General features: G+C 40.4%; 1 protein-coding gene across 3 annotated transcripts in view; it reads left to right on the top strand.

The window, feature by feature from the left end:
* Window positions 1-16,159, top strand: part of LOC131928507 (NXPE family member 3) — a 27,943-nt gene extending 11,784 nt beyond the window's left edge. For all 3 annotated transcript variants that reach the window (XM_059284571.1, XM_059284572.1, XM_059284573.1), the window contains 10 exons: window positions 188-322; window positions 2,281-2,516; window positions 2,949-3,133; window positions 4,998-5,183; window positions 7,860-7,951; window positions 8,929-8,978; window positions 9,451-9,629; window positions 13,661-13,750; window positions 14,793-14,885; window positions 15,693-16,159. In XM_059284571.1, coding sequence (XP_059140554.1) covers window positions 188-322; window positions 2,281-2,516; window positions 2,949-3,133; window positions 4,998-5,183; window positions 7,860-7,951; window positions 8,929-8,978; window positions 9,451-9,629; window positions 13,661-13,750; window positions 14,793-14,885; window positions 15,693-16,115 — 1,669 coding nt within the window. In that variant the 3' untranslated portion in view covers window positions 16,116-16,159. The remainder of the gene's footprint in view (window positions 1-187; window positions 323-2,280; window positions 2,517-2,948; window positions 3,134-4,997; window positions 5,184-7,859; window positions 7,952-8,928; window positions 8,979-9,450; window positions 9,630-13,660; window positions 13,751-14,792; window positions 14,886-15,692) is intronic.
* The last annotated feature ends 5,094 nt before the right edge of the window (window positions 16,160-21,253 follow it).

The raw sequence follows: 21,253 nt of genomic DNA, 5'->3' as shown, positions 1-21,253 counted from the left end.
AATGTTGTAACGTGTGATGACTTTACCGGCTTAATAGGAGTAGCTTTATCTCAATATAGGTATAGAAAGTTGAGAGTTAGGGTGTTAGAGTGGAACCAAACGTTTTGGATTATGAAGAACGCCACATAACATTGTTTCATCCAGCACATGTCTGACCGGAAGTTTATCTCTCTCTTCTGATCACCAGGTGCCGGGAGACGTCCATCAAACAGAACAAGGAATGTGGGCGTGTCCACGAGGATCCCCTGGCTTTCTGGAGATCTAACGGCACTGTCAGGAAATCAAAAGACGAAGATTTCCGGAGGATTTCCTTGGCCTCTGAGTGAGTTCAACATAATTTAACTCCTTTACAAGTTCAACTATACATTTAGCTCAATCACAAGCTTAACTATACATTTAGCTCAATCACAAGCTTAACTATACATTTAGCTCAATCACAAGTTTAACTATACATTTAACTCCACCACAAGTTCAACTATACATTTAACTTTACAAGTTCAACTATACATTTAACTCCACAAGTTCAACTATACATTTAACTCCACAAGTTTAACTATACATTTAGCTCAATCACAAGCTCAACTATACATTTAGCTCAATCACAAGCTCAACTATACATTTAGCTCAATCACAAGCTCAACTATACATTTAACTCCACCACAAGTTCAACTATACATTTAGCTCAATCACAAGTTTAACTATACATTTAACTCCACCACAAGTTCAACTATACATTTAACTTTACAAGTTCAACTATACATTTAACTCCACAAGTTTAACTATACATTTAGCTCAATCACAAGCTCAACTATACATTAAACTATACATCTTAGTTGTATAATCTGGTGTTAGCCTATGTATAAAACTTATTTCCTTACGAAATACAGACATTGCACATCTCAACTGTTTAGCTACACTTTCCTGAAGTCTGAAGGCCACATTTCTATTTGTTAAATTCAACTTTCATCTAAACATGGAGGTGCCATGCCATAAAGATTAAATCTCTTCTATCCATAAAAAATTAACTGCCAAATACCTCATTGAAGTTTTAATACAAATTATCCCTTAAAGTATAAATACCACATTTTTCCTCAAACTTTAAATACCACATATTCCCTCAAAGTTTAAAAACCACTTATTCCTTTATATTTTAAGTAAAGTCGCTCTTTAGACCTAGGTATCAATTGGTCAGATGAAGTAGAGTTCATGTTTCTTGACCTCGGCATAAGAAGGGATCGTGTGGTCAGCATTATGCCCAGCAACCTTTACTTTCCCAAACGCAGGTCGGGTACCCGTCAGAGCTGGGTGAATATCCTACAGTCACGTCCTAACCGAGATATGAACTCGGGACTTTTGGAATAGCAGCCAAACGTTCTACTACCCGACCACGCCGCTCCACTCCCTTAGAACTGACCATTTCCTCACACTGACCACTCTCTCAAAGATGACCATTCCCTCAAAGCTGACCACTCCCTCAAAGCTGACCACTCCCTCAAAGCTGACCACTCCCTCAAAGCTGACCACTCCCTCAAAGCTGACCACTCCCTCAAAGCTGACCACTCCCTCAAAGCTGACCATTCCCTCAAAGCTGACCACTCCCTCAAAGCTGACCACTCCCTCAAAGCTGACCACTCCCTCAAAGCTGACCACTCCCTCAAAGCTGACCCCTCCCTCAAAGCTGACCATTCCCTCAAAGCTGACCACTCCCTCAAAGCTGACCCCTCCCTCAAAGCTGACCCCTCCCTCAAAGCTGACCATTCCCTCAAAGCTGACCACTCCCTCAAAGCTGACCCCTCCCTCAAAGCTGACCATTCCCTCAAAGCTGACCCCTCCCTCAAAGCTGACCACTCCCTCAAAGCTGACCACTCCCTCAAAGCTGACCCCTCCCTCAAAGCTGACCACTCCCTCAAAGCTGACCACTCCCTCAAAGCTGACCCCTCCCTCAAAGCTGACCACTCCCTCAAAGCTGACCACTCCCTCAAAGCTGACCACTCCCTCAAAGCTGACCCCTCCCTCAAAGCTGACCACTCCCTCAAAGCTGACCCCTCCCTCAAAGCTGACCACTCCCTCAAAGCTGACCACTCCCTCAAAGCTGACCCCTCCCTCAAAGCTGACCACTCCCTCAAAGCTGACCACTCCCTCAAAGCTGACCACTCCCTCAAAGCTGACCACTCCCTCAAAGCTGACCACTCCCTCAAAGCTGACCACTCCCTCAAAGCTGACCACTCCCTTAAAGCTGACCACTCCCTCAAAGCTGACCACTTATCCCTTGGTCTCTAGTTGCTGTGCATTCGAGCATGAAAACCTGATGCGTCTACCTCCCCGCGAGTCCCTCTTCTACTGGGAGGAAGATTACCTCAGCCAGCCTCACCTGAGTGACCTGATGGACACAGCCGACGCCAGCAAGTCCACCATCCACATCATCAGCGAGCCGGCCAACGGTGTCTTTACAGTGGGCGACAAAGTCGAGTTTTTGGTGACCTTGTATGACGGGAACGGCAATAAACGAGAGCTGGGTCAGTGGATTTTGGTTGTTTTTTTTTTTTTTTATATAAGATGAGTATATTATTGTCAACTGTATAAAGTACTATAAAGTCTAGTTTGGTTTACGGAGTTCAAAAGATTTTTCTAAGTCCAGCCTGATTTGAGGAATATTTGATTGAAATTATGTACACTATTATATTAAAGCTTAACTATAGGGGATTGGATAAACATGACTGAGATAGAGAATGAAGTAATCCCATCGGTAGATAAGCAATGTTCCCTCTAAGCTGCACGGTTGCGCGGCCGCGAAGTTATTTTGAGCGGCCGCGAGGTGATTATGTAAAATAAATATACCCTTGTATAAGACTTTTAGAACAGCGCGCACAGAAAATACATGTTGCACACTGGCTTTCCCCCTTAGAGGGAAGATTGTAGATGAGACTAATCCTAACTTACCTTGGCAGGCGGAGACAGCGTCAACCTGTGGTTGTACAACGATGACCTGGGGGCTTACATCGCTGCTGACGTCACGGACTTCCAAGATGGCAGCTACTCTGCTACAACCTTGCTCCCGTGGAGTGGGGTCGTCAAGGTCAATGCCACCATCGCTTACAGCCGGGAACTCTACAGGGCTGTCTTGTTTGTTCAGGTATTCCTGGGGTCAGGTATTCCTGGGGTCAGGTATTCCTGGGGTCAAGTATTCCTGGGGTCAGGTATTCCTGGGGTCAGGTATTCCTGGGGTCAGGTATTCCTGGGGTCAGGTATTCCTGGGGTCAGGTATTCCTGGGGTCAGGTATTCCTGGGGTCAGGTATTCCTGGGGTCAGGTATTCCTGGGGTCAGGTATTCTTGGGGTCAGGTATTCTTGGGGTCAGGTATTCTTGGGGTCAGGTATTTCTTGCCTGGTATTATCATCTATGAGACCATACGAGAGAAAGAACAATGTGCTAGTTTAGTAACTTGAACAGGCCACGTACTGTATGGTTTGTGACACGTGACACATAAACTGTACATAAAATGGTGGATAGACCTGAATTATGTTTGTACATTTACGTGTTGGTAGCGGTGTTAGATTATTCACTTCAGTTTGTTACAACTGAATCACCACTCCATCCCTTAGACTAGCAGTTTGTTACAATTGAACCACCACTCCATCCCTTAGACTAGCAGTTTGTTACAACTGAATCACCACTCTATCCCTTAGACTAGCAGTTTGTTACAACTGAACCACCACTCCATCCCTTAGACTAGCAGTTTGTTACAACTGAATCACCACTCCATCCCTTAGACTAGCAGTTTGTTACAACTGAACCACCACTCCATCCCTTAGACTAGCAGTTTGTTACAACTGAATCACCACTCTATCCCTTAGACTAGCAGTTTGTTACAACTGAACCACCACTCCATCCCTTAGACTAGCAGTTTGTTACAACTGAATCACCACTCCATCCCTTAGACTAGCAGTTTGTTACAACTGAATCACCACTCCATCCCTTAGACTAGCAGTTTGTTACAACTGAATCACCACTCCATCCCTTAGACTAGCAGTTTGTTACAACTGAATCACCACTCCATCCCTTAGACTAGCAGTTTGTTACAACTGAATCACCACTCCATCCCTTAGACTAGCAGTTTGTTACAACTGAATCACCACTCCATCCCTTAGACTAGCAGTTTGTTACAACTGAATCACCACTCCATCCCTTAGACTAGCAGTTTGTTACAACTGAATCACCACTTCATCCATTAGACTAGCAGTTCGTTACAACTGAATCACCACTCCATCCCTTAGACTAGCAGTTTGTTACACCTGAATCACCACTCCATCCCTTAGACTAGCAGTTTGTTACACCTGAATCACCACTCCATCCCTCACATCCTCCCCTCACAGCTACTTCGGCTAACCCCTCCCTCCCCAGACTTCTTTCCACCCCCTACCCCTCGCCTTACAACTTCTACAACAATCCCCCCTCCTTACACCTCACAACTTCTGCCATCCCCACCCTTATTAGAAACTTCACTCCACCCCCTCCTCTCACAAGTTCTGCTACACCCCCCCCCCCCCAATCCTCAGCGACTTCAAGACGACCCATTGGTTTACCGCCACCTTTGCCACCCCCTCCTCTCACAAGTTATGCTACCCCCCCCCCCTCCATCCCCAGAGACTCTTCAAAACGACCCACTGGTTTACCGCCACTTTTGCCACCCCCTCCTCTCACAAGTTCTGCCCCCCCCCCATCCTCAGAAACTCTTCAAGACGACCCACTGGTTTACCGCCACCTTTGCCACCCCCTCCTCTCACAAGTTCTGCCCCCCCCCCCCCCCATCCTCAGAAACTCTTCAAGACGACCCACTGGTTTACCGCCACCTTTGCCACCCCCTCCTCTCACAAGTTCTGCCCCCCCCCCCCCCCCCATCCTCAGAAACTCTTCAAGACGACCCACTGGTTTACCGCCACCTTTGCCACCCCCTCCTCTCACAAGTTCTGCTACCCCCCCCCCCCCTCCATCCCCAGAGACTCTTCAAGACGACCCACTGGTTTACCGCCACCTTCGCCACCCCCGAGGCCTCCGAGACCACGCCCTGCTTGACCCACCCCGAGCTGCCTGGCTTCACCAAGACAGAGGTCTGCAACCTGACCCAGGAGAACGGTGGCTTCCCCTGGTACTGCGGCAAGCCGGTCAAGTCTCAGCTCCTCAATGTGAGTACTTGACATGGGGTGACCTTGACATGGAGTGATATTGGTATGTGGTGACCTTGACATGTGGTAACCTTGACATGTGGTGACCTTGACATGTGATGACCTTGACATGGGATGACATTGGCATGGAGATTACCTTGACATGGGATGACCGTGATATTTTGTGACCTTGACTTGTGGTGACCTTGACATGGTGTGCCTTGCCGCGGGGTGTTCTTGACAATGGATGGCCTTGACATAGGGTGACCTTTCCATGTGGTGACCTTGACATGTGATGACATTGACATGGTGTGACCTTGACATTGTCCATGACGTCATACTTGATTTGATGCTGAGCGAGCTCACATTACTAAAAAAAATGGAATAAAACATATATAATGTAAACGTCCCTGTATGTCTGTCATTGATCTAACGAGTGTATGTACGTCTGACATTGATCTAACAAGTGTATGTATGTCTGTCACTAATCTAAGAAGTCCCTGTATACCTCACCAATCTAACAAGTCCCTGTATGTCAGTCACTAATCTGTCACTGATCTAACTTGTGTATGTCTGTCACTGATCTAACGTGTGTATGACGGTCACTGATCTAACTTGTGTATGTCTGTCACTGATCTAACTTGTGTATGTCTGTCACTGATCTAACTTGTGTATGTCTGGCAGTGATCTAACAATTGTATGTATGTCTGTCACCAATCCAACAAGTCCCTGTATGTCTGTCACTGATACAACAAGTCCCTGTATGTCTGTCACTGATCCAACAAGTCCCTGTATGTCTGTCACTGATCCAACAAGTCCCTGTATGTCTGTCACTGATCCAACAAGTCCCTGTATGTCTGTCACCAATCTAACAAGTCCCTGTATGTCTGTCACCAATCCAACAAGTCCCTGTATGTCTGTCACTGATACAACAAGTCCCTGTATGTCTGTCACTGATCCAACAAGTCCCTGTATGTCTGTCACTGATCCAACAAGTCCCTGTATGTCTGTCACTGATCCAACAAGTCCCTGTATGTCTGTCACCAATCTAACAAGTCCCTGTATGTCTGTCACAGATCCAACAAGTCCCTGTATGTCTGTCACCAATCTAACAAGTCCCTGTATGTCTGTCATTGATCCAACAAGTCCCTGTATATCTGTCAACAATCTAACGAGTCTCTGTGTGTCTGTCACCAATCTAACAAGTCCCTGTATGTCTGTCACAGATCCAACAAGTCCCTGTATGTCTGTCACCAATCTAACAAGTCCCTGTATGTCTGTCACCAATCTAACAAGTCCCTGTATGTCTGTCACAGATCCAACAAGTCCCTGTATGTCTGTCACCAATCTAACAAGTCCCTGTATGTCTGTCACAGATCCAACAAGTCCCTGTATGTCTGTCACCAATCTAACAAGTCCCTGTATGTCTGTCACCAATCTAACAAGTCCCTGTATGTCTGTCACAGATCCAACAAGTCCCTGTATGTCTGTCACCAATCCAACAAGTCCCTGTATGTCTGTCATTGATCCAACAAGTCCTTGTATGTCTGTCATTGATCCAACAAGTCCCTGTATGTCTGTCACCAATCCAACAAGTCCCTGTATGTCTGTCCTTGATCCAACAAGTCCCTGTATGTCTGTCACTGATCTAACAAGTCCCTGTATGTCTGTCATTGATCCAACAAGTCCCTGTATGTCTGTCACTGATCTAACAAGTCCCTGTATGTCTGTCATTGATCCAACAAGTCCCTGTATGTCTGTCACCAATCCAACAAGTCCCTGTATGGATGTCATTGATCCAACAAGTCCTTGTATGTCTGTCATTGATCCAACAAGTCCCTGTATGTCTGTCACCAATCCAACAAGTCCCTGTATGTCTGTCATTGATCCAACAAGTCCCTGTATGTCTGTCATTGATCCAACAAGTCCCTGTATGTCTGTCACTGATCTAACAAGTCCCTGTATGTCTGTCATTGATCCAACAAGTCCCTGTATGTCTGTCACCAATCCAACAAGTCCCTGTATGTCTGTCACCAATCCAACAAGTCCCTGTATGTCTGTCATTGATCCAACAAGTCCCTGTATATCTGTCAACAATCTAACGAGTCTCTGTGTGTCTGTCACCAATCTAACAAGTCCCTGTATGTCTGTCACCAATCTAACAAGTCCCTGTATGTCTGTCACCAATCTAACGAGTCTCTGTGTGTCTGTCACCAATCTAACGAGTCTCTGTGTGTCTGTCACCAATCTAACAAGTCCCTGTATGTCTGTCACCAATCTAACGAGTCTCTGTGTGTCTGTCACCAATCTAACGAGTCTCTGTGTGTCTGTCACCAATCTAACAAGTCCCTGTATGTCTGTCACCAATCTAACAAGTCCCTGTATGTCTGTCACCAATCTAACGAGTCTCTGTGTGTCTGTCACCAATCTAACAAGTCCCTGTATGTCTGTCACCAATCTAACAAGTCCCTGTATGTCTGTCACCAATCTAACGAGTCTCTGTGTGTCTGTCACCAATCTAACAAGTCCCTGTATGTCTGTCACCAATCTAACGAGTCTCTGTGTGTCTGTCACCAATCTAACGAGTCTCTGTGTGTCTGTCACCAATCTAACAAGTCCCTGTATATCTGTCACAGATCTAACAAGTGTACGTATGTATGTCATTGATCTAGCGAGTGTATGTATGTCTGTCACCAGTGCTCCAACTACGCGACAGTCAGACGACTAGACATGAACAGCATGTTCCCTCTGACGCGTGCCGAGGAACTTCTCATGAGATACACGGAAACGTAAGCCGTAGTTTTTTTACGCCAAATTACCCTCTCTGCTTCTTGCTTAAGATTTTAGGCAGAAAGTTTCTTCATGTTTTTTACATGAATCCAAGACAGCATTTATTTTCTCGTAATGCTACCGTCTTAATTCCTTTATATTCGTCACATTAGACGTTAGAGTCCATTTTCTTTGACTTAAATATTTGTAGTTGACATGTGCCTTTTTTTTTAATTTAAAGATTATACGTAGACAGCTTGTTTATGCTTGTTACTAACATAAACGTAGGCAGCATTGTTTCTTTATGTTACGAACATAAACGTAGGCAGCGTTGTTTATGCTTGTTACGAACATAAACGTAGGCAGCATTGTTTCTTTATGTTTGTTGATGTTACGTTACAGTTGTGCATAATGACGCAACAGGTGGGGACTCAATGTCACGTCAGAGAATTGCCTTGGAAAAAAAATTATAATGTTTAAGTTTTTCAGTTCATTTTATTAAATGAAATTGCATTAAGAGTGACAATGGCATCCACTGGGAATGCGGAGTTATATTAAAACATGTGGTGATAAGACTGTAGGATTTCGTTGGACTGAGAGCTAAATATAGGGCACATGTTTTTTTTAAGTTTTCAGCACATAAACAAAATTTGATAAACAGGCAAAAAAAAAAGAAAGAAACTGGTTTGTTTTTTCTCGTTAGTACATGGTTAATGGAAGATAAAATATCAGGTATATAAAAATAAATGTATATAAAATGTAGCTTAAAGTAAAGGTACCAACAATATGTTTTTAAGTTCTCTGCATTTAAAAATTTTATAACAATGATTTTTTATATTTTTTCTGGATTTTGGTTTAGATGTAAGTTGTTTTTTAATTTTTTTACGGCCTCTCTGAAGGCAAAAAAAAAAACCCGAATTTTTTTTTTATCGTTGTGTTTTAGACACATCTCACCCACTTCCAATTCTATGTTCATTACAAAACTAATCATCAACAGGCGACGCCCATTTCTTATACCAAATGATATTATTTTAAAAGTTGTTTCAAGTAAGTTCAACCCGTTTTTTTAAAGGTATTTCTTTTAAACCTTTTTTTTAATTAAATATTTAAAAATTACACCTACCCCTTTATCGCTCATTAGTCCCTCATATACATGACCAGAGTTTCTTCCAGACATCTCTTCGGTCCCCCCTCCTTCGCCCGAAAAATGTCTACCAACCCCCCCCCCCCCAGAACGAAATGGAATTTATATAGAAAATATATACTTTAAATTTTGCCCCCCCCCCCCCCTCCCAGAGAATATTAAATGTTCCCCCCCCCCCCCCCCCCGAGAAAAAAGTCTGAAAGAAACACTGTCCATGAAGTATGTCAAATTTGTATCAAATGTGGATACTATGTAACTCTTAACCTTCAACTCTAAGACTAGTCCTTAACTTAACCGGTACCCAAACCCCAATTTTATCTACGTTACGTTGATTACAGAACGGCTAACCCAAATGTGACCTTTAACCTTTGATAGAATCCACGCATTTGTCGCTGCCATTGCCCAAACTACAGTGTAAGGACCGGAGATTGCCGGATACCTTCGACGATACGAACGTGTCCGGCTATTTCTTCAACAACACCTGGCGGCCGTTCGCCTGCCGGCTGCCGGAAATCAACAAACAGTTTATGCTGGACTGCTTGAGGAACACAAGCGTAAGGTTTTTTTATACACTTTTTGGTGCGTTTCCGTTAACCGGAACTGTCGATGATAGCCCTATATCTTTAGCTTGTTGAAGAAAGAATCAATATGTTGACTTTTGGCAAGGTTTAAAAAATCTTAAATCGCCGGCAGGACAATTCAGTATCGACTAAGATTATTTTTCTGTGTATACCACTGATAGGGTAACGGTTCAATGTAGATATCTTAGAAACAATAGTAAATTGGATACAAGCTGTCGGAGTTTTACAGCTGATTGTGGAGTTAAATTTAGCCTTCTCCCTGTTAGGTCCTGTATTTAGGAGACTAGCATTAGCTTTCTTCCTGTTAGGTCCTGTATTTAGGAGATTAGCATTAGCTTTCTACCTTCTAGGTCCTGTATTTAGGAGACTAGCATTAGCTTTCTACCTGTTAGGTCATGTATTTAGGAGACTAGCATTTGCTTTCTACCTTCTAGGTCCTGTATTTAGGAGACTAGCATTAGCTTTCTCCCTGTTAGGTCCTGTATTTAGGAGACTAGCATTAGCTTTCTACCTTCTAGGTCCTGTATTTAGGAGACTAGCATTAGCTTTCTACCTTCTAGGTCCTGTATTTAGGAGACTAGTATTAGCTTTCTACCTTCTAGGTCCTGTATTTAGGAGACTAGTATTAGCTTTCTACCTTCTAGGTCCTGTATTTAGGAGACTAGCATTAGCTTTCTACCTTCTAGGTCCTGTATTTAGGAGACTAGCATTAGCTTTCTACCTTCTAGGTCCTGTATTTAGGAGACTAGCATTAGCTTTCTACCTTCTAGGTCCTGTATTTAGGAGACTAGCATTAGCTTTCTACCTTCTAGGTCCTGTATTTAGGAGACTAGCATTAGCTTTCTACCTTCTAGGTCCTGTATTTAGGAGACTAGCATTAGCTTTCTACCTTCTAGGTCCTGTATTTAGGAGATTAGCATTAGCTTTCTACCTTCTAGGTCCTGTATTTAGGAGACTAGTATTAGCTTTCTACCTTCTAGGTCCTGTATTTAGGAGACTAGTATTAGCTTTCTACCTTCTAGGTCCTGTATTTAGGAGACTAGCATTAGCTTTCTACCTTCTAGGTCCTGTATTTAGGAGACTAGCATTAGCTTTCTACCTTCTAGGTCCTGTATTTAGGAGACTAGTATTAGCTTTCTACCTTCTAGGTCCTGTATTTAGGAGACTAGCATTAGCTTTCTACCTTCTAGGTCCTGTATTTAGGAGACTAGCATTAGCTTTCTACCTTCTAGGTCCTGTATTTAGGAGACTAGCATTAGCTTTCTACCTTCTAGGTCCTGTATTTAGGAGACTAGCATTAGCTTTCTACCTTCTAGGTCCTGTATTTAGGAGACTAGCATTAGCTTTCTACCTTCTAGGTCCTGTATTTAGGAGACTAGCATTAGCTTTCTACCTTCTAGGTCCTGTATTTAGGAGACTAGCATTAGCTTTCTACCTTCTAGGTCCTGTATTTAGGAGACTAGCATTAGCTTTCTACCTTCTAGGTCCTGTATTTAGGAGACTAGCATTAGCTTTCTACCTTCTAGGTCCTGTATTTAGGAGACTAGCATTAGCTTTCTACCTTCTAGGTCCTGTATTTAGGAGACTAGCATTAGCTTTCTACCTTCTAGGTCCTGTATTTAGGAGACTAGCATTAGCTTTCTACCTTCTAGGTCCTGTATTTAGGAGACTAGCATTAGCTTTCTACCTTCTAGGTCCTGTATTTAGGAGACTAGCATTAGCTTTCTACCTTCTAGGTCCTGTATTTAGGAGACTAGTATTAGCTTTCTACCTTCTAGGTCCTGTATTTAGGAGACTAGCATTAGCTTTCTACCTTCTAGGTCCTGTATTTAGGAGACTAGCATTAGCTTTCTACCTTCTAGGTCCTGTATTTAGGAGACTAGCATTAGCTTTCTCCCTTCTAGGTCCTGTATTTAGGAGACTAGTATTAGCTTTCTACCTTCTAGGTCCTGTATTTAGGAGACTAGCATTAGCTTTCTACCTTCTAGGTCCTGTATTTAGGAGACTAGCATTAGCTTTCTACCTTCTAGGTCCTGTATTTAGGAGACTAGCATTAGCTTTCTACCTTCTAGGTCCTGTATTTAGGAGACTAGCATTAGCTTTCTACCTTCTAGGTCCTGTATTTAGGAGACTAGCATTAGCTTTCTACCTGTTAGGTCCTGTATTTAGGAGACTAGCATTAGCTTTCTACCTTCTAGGTCCTGTATTTAGGAGACTAGCATTAGCTTTCTACCTTCTAGGTCCTGTATTTAGGAGACTAGCATTAGCTTTCTACCTTCTAGGTCCTGTATTTAGGAGACTAGCATTAGCTTTCTACCTTCTAGGTCCTGTATTTAGGAGACTAGCATTAGCTTTCTACCTTCTAGGTCCTGTATTTAGGAGACTAGCATTAGCTTTCTACCTTCTAGGTCCTGTATTTAGGAGACTAGCATTAGCTTTCTACCTTCTAGGTCCTGTATTTAGGAGACTAGCATTAGCTTTCTACCTTCTAGGTCCTGTATTTAGGAGACTAGCATTAGCTTTCTACCTTCTAGGTCCTGTATTTAGGAGACTAGCATTAGCTTTCTACCTTCTAGGTCCTGTATTTATGAGACTAGCATTAGCTTTCTACCTTCTAGGTCCTGTATTTAGGAGACTAGCATTAGCTTTCTACCTTCTAGGTCCTGTATTTAGGAGACTAGCATTAGCTTTATACCTTCTAGGTCCTGTATTTAGGAGACTAGCATTAGCTTTCTACCTGTTAGGTCATGTATTTAGGAGACTAGCATTTGCTTTCTACCTTCTAGGTCCTGTATTTAGGAGACTAGCATTAGCTTTCTCCCTGTTAGGTCCTGTATTTAGGAGATTAGCATTAGCTTTCTACCTTCTAGGTCCTGTATTTAGGAGACTAGCATTAGCTTTCTACCTTCTAGGTCCTGTATTTAGGAGACTAGCATTAGCTTTCTACCTTCTAGGTCCTGTATTTAGGAGACTAGCATTAGCTTTCTACCTTCTAGGTCCTGTATTTAGGAGACTAGCATTAGCTTTCTACCTTCTAGGTCCTGTATTTATGAGACTAGCATTAGCTTTCTACCTTCTAGGTCCTGTATTTAGGAGACTAGCATTAGCTTTCTACCTTCTAGGTCCTGTATTTAGGAGACTAGCATTAGCTTTCTACCTTCTAGGTCCTGTATTTAGGAGACTAGCATTAGCTTTCTACCTGTTAGGTCATGTATTTAGGAGACTAGCATTTGCTTTCTACCTTCTAGGTCCTGTATTTAGGAGACTAGCATTAGCTTTCTCCCTGTTAGGTCCTGTATTTAGGAGATTAGCATTAGCTTTCTACCTTCTAGGTCCTGTATTTAGGAGATTAGCATTTGCTTTCTACCTTCTAGGTCCTGTATTTAGGAGACTAGCATTAGCTTTCTACCTTCTAGGTCCTGTATTTAGGAGATTAGCATTTGCTTTCTACCTTCTAGGTCCTGTATTTAGGAGATTAGCATTTGCTTTCTACCTTCTAGGTCCTGTATTTAGGAGACTAGCATTTGCTTTCTACCTTCTAGGTCCTGTATTTAGGAGACTAGCATTTGCTTTCTACCTTCTAGGTCCTGTATTTAGGAGACTAGCATTAGCTTTCTACCTTCTAGGTCCTGTATTTAGGAGACTAGCATTTGCTTTCTACCTTCTAGGTCCTGTATTTAGGAGACTAGCATTAGCTTTCTACCTGCTAGGTCCTGTATTTAGGAGACTAGCATTAGCTTTCTACCTTCTAGGTCCTGTATTTAGGAGACTAGTATTAGCTTTCTACCTTCTAGGTCCTGTATTTAGGAGATTAGCATTAGCTTTCTGCCTTCTAGGTCCTGTATTTAGGAGACTAGCATTAGCTTTCTACCTTCTAGGTCATGTATTTAGGAGACTAGCATTAGCTTTCTACCTTCTAGGTCATGTATTTAGGAGACTAGCATTAGCTTTCTACCTTCTAGGTCATGTATTTAGGAGACTAGCATTAGCTTTCTACCTTCTAGGTCCTGTATTTAGGAGACTCGAACTCTAGAAGCCAGAATGACCTACTGAGGGCGCTGATACAGTGCCAGGACAGGAAGAGAAGATACAAGGTAAGGATTGTCTATAGAGGTCATTCACCTCCAGATATGATTGTCTATAGAGGTCATTCACGTCCAGATATGATTGTCCATAGAAGTCATTAGCTTCAAGATATGTAAGCCAATGTAACACCACCCCTATCGTCATAAACATTCAACCCTCCCCACTTCCTCGCAAATGACCCCACACACTGCCACCAGTCTTAGAAAATCATTATGTTGTGAATTAATATTTTTATAATTAATGTTTTTATCATTCTTTTCATCATTAATAGTCGTAAAAATATATAATGAATTCTATTTCATATTTCACAACGCCCCCCCCCCCCTTCTTCCTTGAAAAGAACATCGTCACATTCAGTGACAGCGGGTACTTAATATTAGTTAGTTACTCGCCTGTTATATGTGTATGTTATACTCAACAATTATATGATGTAGTTTATACTCTTCTGTTATATGATGTGTGTTCTACTCTCCTGTTATATGATGTGATTTATACTCTCCTGTTATATGATGTGATTTATACTCTCCTGTTATATGATGTGATTTATACTCTCCTGTTATATGATGTGGTTTATACTCTCTTGTTATATGATGTGTGTTCTACTCGACTGTTATATGATGTAGTTTATACTCTCCTGTTATATGATGTGATTTATACTCTCCTGTTATATGATGTGGTTTATACTCTCTTGTTATATGATGTGATTTATACTCGACTGTTATATGATGTGTGTTCTACTCGACTGTTATATGATGTGGCTTATACTCCACTGTTATATGATGTGATGTGTGTTCTACTCGACTCTTATATGATGTGGATTATACTCCACTGTTATATGATGTGGTTTATACTCTGCTGTTATATGATGTGTGTTCTACACTACTGTCATATGATGTGGTTTATAATCTGCTGTTATATGATGTGGTTTATACTCTCCTGTTATATGATGTGATTTATACTCTCCTGTTATATGATGTGGTTTATACTCTCCTGTTATATGATATGGTTTAAGCTCCACTGTTATCATTAATTTTTACGCCTTCCTTCCAGCTGACTTGGCACGCCATGTTGTTGTGCGATAACTTTACTATGGGCGTGTCCCTGGCCTATTACCCGGCCAAACATCCTTTTTATGGATCTTTCGTAAGTTGGTCTCTCACATTTTATAGCACCGCTCGATTTACATAGTTTGAAATAGTTACAGCTGTTACTACATTGAATCGGTTACAGACTTTTTTTTTTAGGTTAAGTTAAGGTGTCCTTACGTAAACAAAGTAGAGTTCACGTGTTGACTTGAGTGAAGCAACGTATTATTGTCTGTTAAATGCCCAGCCACCTTTATCTCCTTATCTTTATTAGGTAGCTATCAGTTCTAGTTGGAATAAAAACCGTCTTACAGACTAACTTTTGGTAGCCGAACTCGAGACTTGCCTGTAAGCAAACGTGTCTTCTAGCGCTCAGCAACCCAGAGGCGTAGCGATGGGGGGGGGGGGGGGGTACATATGTCCCCGGGCGCCGACCTTAGGGGGCGCGAAAATGGTTTGGAAAATAAATTAAAATTTCATTTTAGCTGCATTTTTGCCTTTTAAAAACAGTTTGAGGGGGGGGGGGGTGTACAAATAAAAAATTTGCTCTGACGGGGGCGCCAAATTGAAAGTTTGTCCCCGGGCGCCGGGAATGGTCGCTACGCCTCTGCAGCAACCCCGTCTCAAACTTTGTATTGTTTAAACAGTATAAAGATAAGCATTTCTTCTATAACTAATCCACAGTAATCAAACTTTTATTTTATGGAAAATGATGTTAGATTATGTAAGGAAACTCTAATGAACAAATACCAAAGTTTTAGTTTTTGTTTTTAACTTTACTGAAAAAAAAACCCAAAAAACAGCACAGCTTCTCACGTGAGACTGACTTTATTTTAAAAATATGTACTCATTTCTATCTCCACAGCAAGAAGATCTCTCCATCGACGTCATCTACTCATCAGTCGAAAAACTCGACTCCATACCAGCGGAGGGAAAATACATCGTCCATCTCCACGATTTCCTGCATTTAGTGCCCTTTCATTTATCTGTCTTAGAGCATAGACTCGGCCTAGTTCGGCTAGCAGTCCAACGCCTATTGGCTAGAAACCCCACGGCCTATATCATCTACCAATCAGCGCATTCGGCTTATGCTGGGTGGAGGGGTATACGTCACAAGATGGATTACTACCTGCTGGATTTACAGCGCAACGCAATGAAAGGTCTGGGGGAGAGGGTGATGTTTGCCTACACATGGCCGATGACGGTAGCGGTTAAAAATATGGAGACGCACCCGGAGATTTCTCATCAGTTTTTGAATTTATACATGGGGCATATATGCGGGAGATAGGTGGAGTCATTATCTAGTGATGGCGGCAGCACTAAAGGGGTCACCACTACCACTACTGTAAGGGTGGCAGCATGCAGTGGCGTAGCCAGGATCGTCTCAAGGGGGGGGGGGGGTTCCAATTTTTACCCGGGAACAAACTTTCGATTTGCACCCCCCCTCAAACTTTCGATTTGCACCCCCCTCAAACTTTCGATTTGCACCCCCCCCCCCCCCTCAAACTTTCGATTTGCACCCCCTACTTTTTATATATATACCGAGGGGTCTATGGGGGGGGGAGGGTTATGACCCCCTAACCCCCCCCCCCTGCCTACGCCACTGGCAGCATTATATCACGTGACTTTATACACTGGTTTCACAAAAGAAATTCCTACCTTGGGTATTTGTAAAAACTATGTTTAGAATTATAATGTAGGCTGGCTGGCCCTATGGTTTTTACTAACTCGATAAAGCACGGCATTTATACTAAACTGCCCCTCCCCCTAGCTGATAGACGAGCATTTCAATGGGGAGATATGAAGCAGTGATATTACAAGGTGTGTGAGGGTGGGGTGCTGCACACCATTGAGTGACGCCTCTGGTTATATAATGTTTAAAATTGTATGTGATCTCGATTTATTCTGCTGTTATTTGTGTGATAAGAGGTTTGCTATTGTAATGGTGAATTAAATGCATTAAGGTTCTTGAATTAGTTAATTAAGATAATTATTCATGTTATATATAGTCGTGTCAATCACATGCACGTATTGCCAATTTTTCTTTTGGTCTCATGATTTCAACTTGCATGGTGCACAATCCTTCTGTACCTCCAGTGATAATGAATCGCACCCCTCTCCTCGGCACACTTCCTTTGCTGATGTTTCAAGTACACTTAACAAACCATGGTGAAGCGCTTTGACCCGGGCTACTAAGTATGCCCAGGGTTGGGTAGTTTGATCTATGTTTCATACCACTAGAGCACAATCAATAACACTACCAAAACATGCACAGAAAAAGCATGAAGAAAAAAAGATAATTAAAAACATGTTTAATAATCCCTTATCCATATCTACAGCTAAACAACAGTCACTGATAGTAGTGACACAGTGACAAATATTACTGCCACTGACACCAGCAGTTCTCTCATCCCACTCACAAAATGTCACTGACACCACACATCTCTCATCCCACTCACAAAATTTTAACTTGCAGATAGTTCAACAGCTGGTCTAACAGTCATCATACAAGACAAGCTTCCAAAACAAAAGAAAAATTCAACCAATCGGCTTTCATCATCAAACCAGTTTGTCAATACATGCTTTTGAAATTCAGTTTGTTAACTCTATAAAACTGAACCAAATTTACGAAAGATTTTAAAGAAAATTACTAGTAGAAATGCAAATTACTATGTGTGACAATATAAAAAAAATTTAAGAAAATTAATTTTTAAAATAGTGCCGCAAGGAAAAAAAAGGAATATTTATGAGGGAAAAATAATTTTAAAATGTAATTTTAAAAACCATCTCTGGAGTTTTGGTCCCATCTTTTGGGGGTCAAATTAATGGTTTCCATGGAGTTCAAACTCTGGATAATATATTTGAGTCACTAATTACAAATAGTTGACCAAATAAGACAAGTCAACTTTATTTCCAAGTCATCTTGTGTTTTCTTAGTTCTCTATCACATGTGGAATCGTAGTCAATAGTTCTTATTATGAAGCATACATTCACATGAAACTCAAGCTGATGATTCTATTTATAGAAACAATACTAGCCGAGTGATGTCAATAAACACAAATACATCTGAGCTACCACACTAACACCATGTAGATACATGTTTGGTTAAACAGAAAAAATAAGTTAAAGCTTGTTTTATTAAGGCTGAAAAATCTTAGGTATAACTGCTTATAGTCGTGGCCAACACTATGGAGAAAATAACTGGAGAGAAAAAAAAATTATTGTTGAAAATCAGAACATGGATTTGAAAGAAGGATTGGTGATCTCAACACGGAGAAATCAGACAATTGTTTAGATCACAAGGAAATGTTGGTGTGGAATTGTTAGAAATCAGACAATTGTTTAGATCACAAGGAAATAGTGTGGAATTGTTAGAGGTGGATTTGGAACAGTACTGGCGACAACTGCTCTACTAGGATTTAAAGAGCAGGACAGGCGGAGATTTCTAGACAATAAACTCACTGATGGACTCACTAACTGGTACTCAAATAAAATTTTCCATTGAGAAGAAAAACTGTCAAGTTTTTAACACTCTATCCAATGGTCACATAAGGGAGCTCATTACTCTAACATTTTCTTTGCTCTAAGAACTTTATAATTATGAATGTAACCCAATGTTATTACTATGTATTTTTAAGTGAAACAGTTCAACAGTGTATACAAGTTCTTCACTTTGATACGTATAAACACTATATACACATCAACAAGCATAGTTCAGTTAATAACTTCATTTAGAGACAAAATATCATACAAGTAATAAACAGCAGAGATAGCTCAAAGTTGGGTCAGGCATTAGATAGGGGACATACTCTGAACAATGGATCATAGGATCACTACAGTACTGTTCTTTTAATTAAGAAATCAAAACCAACAACTGTCCTAAAGAGTTTACTCGGAATTAAAACACCCAGCTATAAGCTCCAGTCTGTTCCACCTTACCTTACAAATCTTAAACTGAGTTACCATCCTAAGCCCTTACCATCAAGTTACCATCCTAAGCCCTTACCATCAAGTTACCATCCTAAGCCCTTACCATCAAGTTACCATCCCAAGCCCTTACCATCAAGTTACCATCCCAAGACCTTACCATCAAGTTACTATCCTAAGCCCTTACCATCACATCCTACCCTGATCACTTAATTACACTTCTACCCTTATCACAGAGTTACCATTTGACCACTATCATCAAACTACCAATCTATCCCTGAAATCAAACTACCAATCTATCCCTGGAATCAAATTATCATTCAACTCCTAACCCCTGACTTTTATTTATTTTTTCAACAAATCTTAAACAGAATGAATTTAGTAAAAATTAAATAAACTGAGGCCTAACTTTAAAAACACCAGTCATTCTTTAGTTTATATGTCAACATATTTTTATAGCAACAAATTTAATTATTTAAAAACAAAGTATTATGTACATAAATGTAATTATTGAATAATAATAGTTCAGTAATACTTTTTAGGTTATTACATATACAAGATATACACAACAACTCACAAACAAAAACAATTAACTGAAAATAACATTTTCTGTCTAAATAACAAGGTTACGTTCCTATATTAAGAATACAAAATTTATAATAGTTAACAAAGCAATATTTAAATGAAAAGTCATAATATAACTTAGTTAAAAGAACTAAAACAGTTGCCATGTCAAACAGAGGCGTAACAAACCCTCCCAACACCGGAAACAAACTTTCAATCCCACTTTTTGTTTCATTCTATGCAACAGGAAGTTAGTATTTTGATTTGTTTTTTAACTACAGCTCTTAAGCCAGTTAAGTAAACTGTATCAACAAACAAACACATGACACATGGACACACTCATGAGGTCAAAGGTGATGGTTACATGTGATCTGGTAAAGTTTTAGGTTATGTCATTATTTTAACACATTCATGAGTAAAGAGAAAACATCAAGACAAACAAGGGAAAACAATCAAAACAATCAAGGGGAAAATAAAAACAATCCTAGAAGAAAAAATACAGCTTTAGTCAGCTATAGTGATTAAAGCTTTAAAACTCATTAAAATTAAACCACCCCATACACATTAAAGCTTTACAAATACCTAATACAGAAGAAGTAAACAATTAAGGTAATAAAAAATGTAAAGAAAAACTCTCAATTTAGTTTTTAACTACCAACTTGAAGGCAATTTGTTGAAATCTCATGAGGGCAAAAAAAAAAAGACATGAAATGTGTATAAAACAGCTAGGTTTGTCTAATAAATTATAAAATAGTTTTAAAATCACAGAGCAAAGATTAGTTGATATGAGCAGAGACTTGAACTAGGACTAGACAGTTGTGTTGTATTGCACTGCTCAGTCTATGTGAACAGGATGCATCCTCCCAATCTATAGGCTACAAGTCAGTCTGTAAACCAATACAACCATACTATATCGTTAAAGTAAATATTTTATACCTCTCTTTCTGGCTATAATACAAGATTTCTCACAATAAAAGTAACAATTTAATGACTATTATTCAGCTATTAATCGATTTTTTTCACACCAATCATTCTGCATAAAAGAAATGTCATAACAATCTTTAGATCAATTTTCTGCTTCTGAAAGGGTACATTAAGGCTGATCTGGATACAACTTGGTACCCAGAAGTTGAGCCCCTAAATTTGGTCTTAACGCTGTAATAAAAAGGTATAAATTGACTTTCCTATCTATATCACTGTGGGACCCTGAAGTTATGAGCCCCTAAATTTGGTCTTAACGCTGAAATAAAAAGGTATAAATTGACCATCCTATCTATATCACTGTGGCCCACATAGAAGTTTCAGCCATTGGGGCTCATTTGTGTTTAAAATATTTTAATTACTCTCTAGAAAGAATGTCATAGACAGCTGTCAACAATTTTTCCACAACCCACACCCTTGATTTTATCATAAATACAATAGTAACCATACACCAGTCCATTGTTTTTCTCAGGTGTAAAATTAAATGAAATATTTAAATACAGCATACATTTCGAATGTTTCAATTCACTCACACAGCCATAAAAAATACTTGAGCAAGACTAAACAAGAGTATTGCGGGTGGCAGGCCTATTCTAATGTATAAACTGTTAAGCTCTAACCCTCAGTGAAAGCCTAAAACATATTTACACTAATTCAAATCAAGAGCTGTTTTTACTTGAAGGCATATATAAATTTATAGGTCTTTAAAAAAATTACACAGTAATTGTTATAAAAAAGTATTGCTATTTAAATTACTATTAGAATGTTATTAAACTTGAATGTAATAACAGGAAACCTTATTTAAACATTTTCTTCAGCGCTAAAGAAATAAATAAAAACTAGCAAATGATCTGGCTTTTGTTAAATAATCAACACAATTAGATATCACATTCCATCTTTACAATGTTGGTTACAAAAGAAAGAAAAATCTGACCAAAATTTAAGAAAATCTGG

Source organism: Physella acuta, unplaced genomic scaffold (assembly GCF_028476545.2).
Source record: "Physella acuta isolate Inbredline_101_S28 unplaced genomic scaffold, ASM2847654v3 ptg001512l, whole genome shotgun sequence".
NCBI classification, from domain to species: Eukaryota; Metazoa; Mollusca; class Gastropoda; family Physidae; genus Physella; species Physella acuta.
Note: the sequence above shows the minus strand (reverse complement) of the source record. Positions and strands in the feature narration are given on the sequence as shown.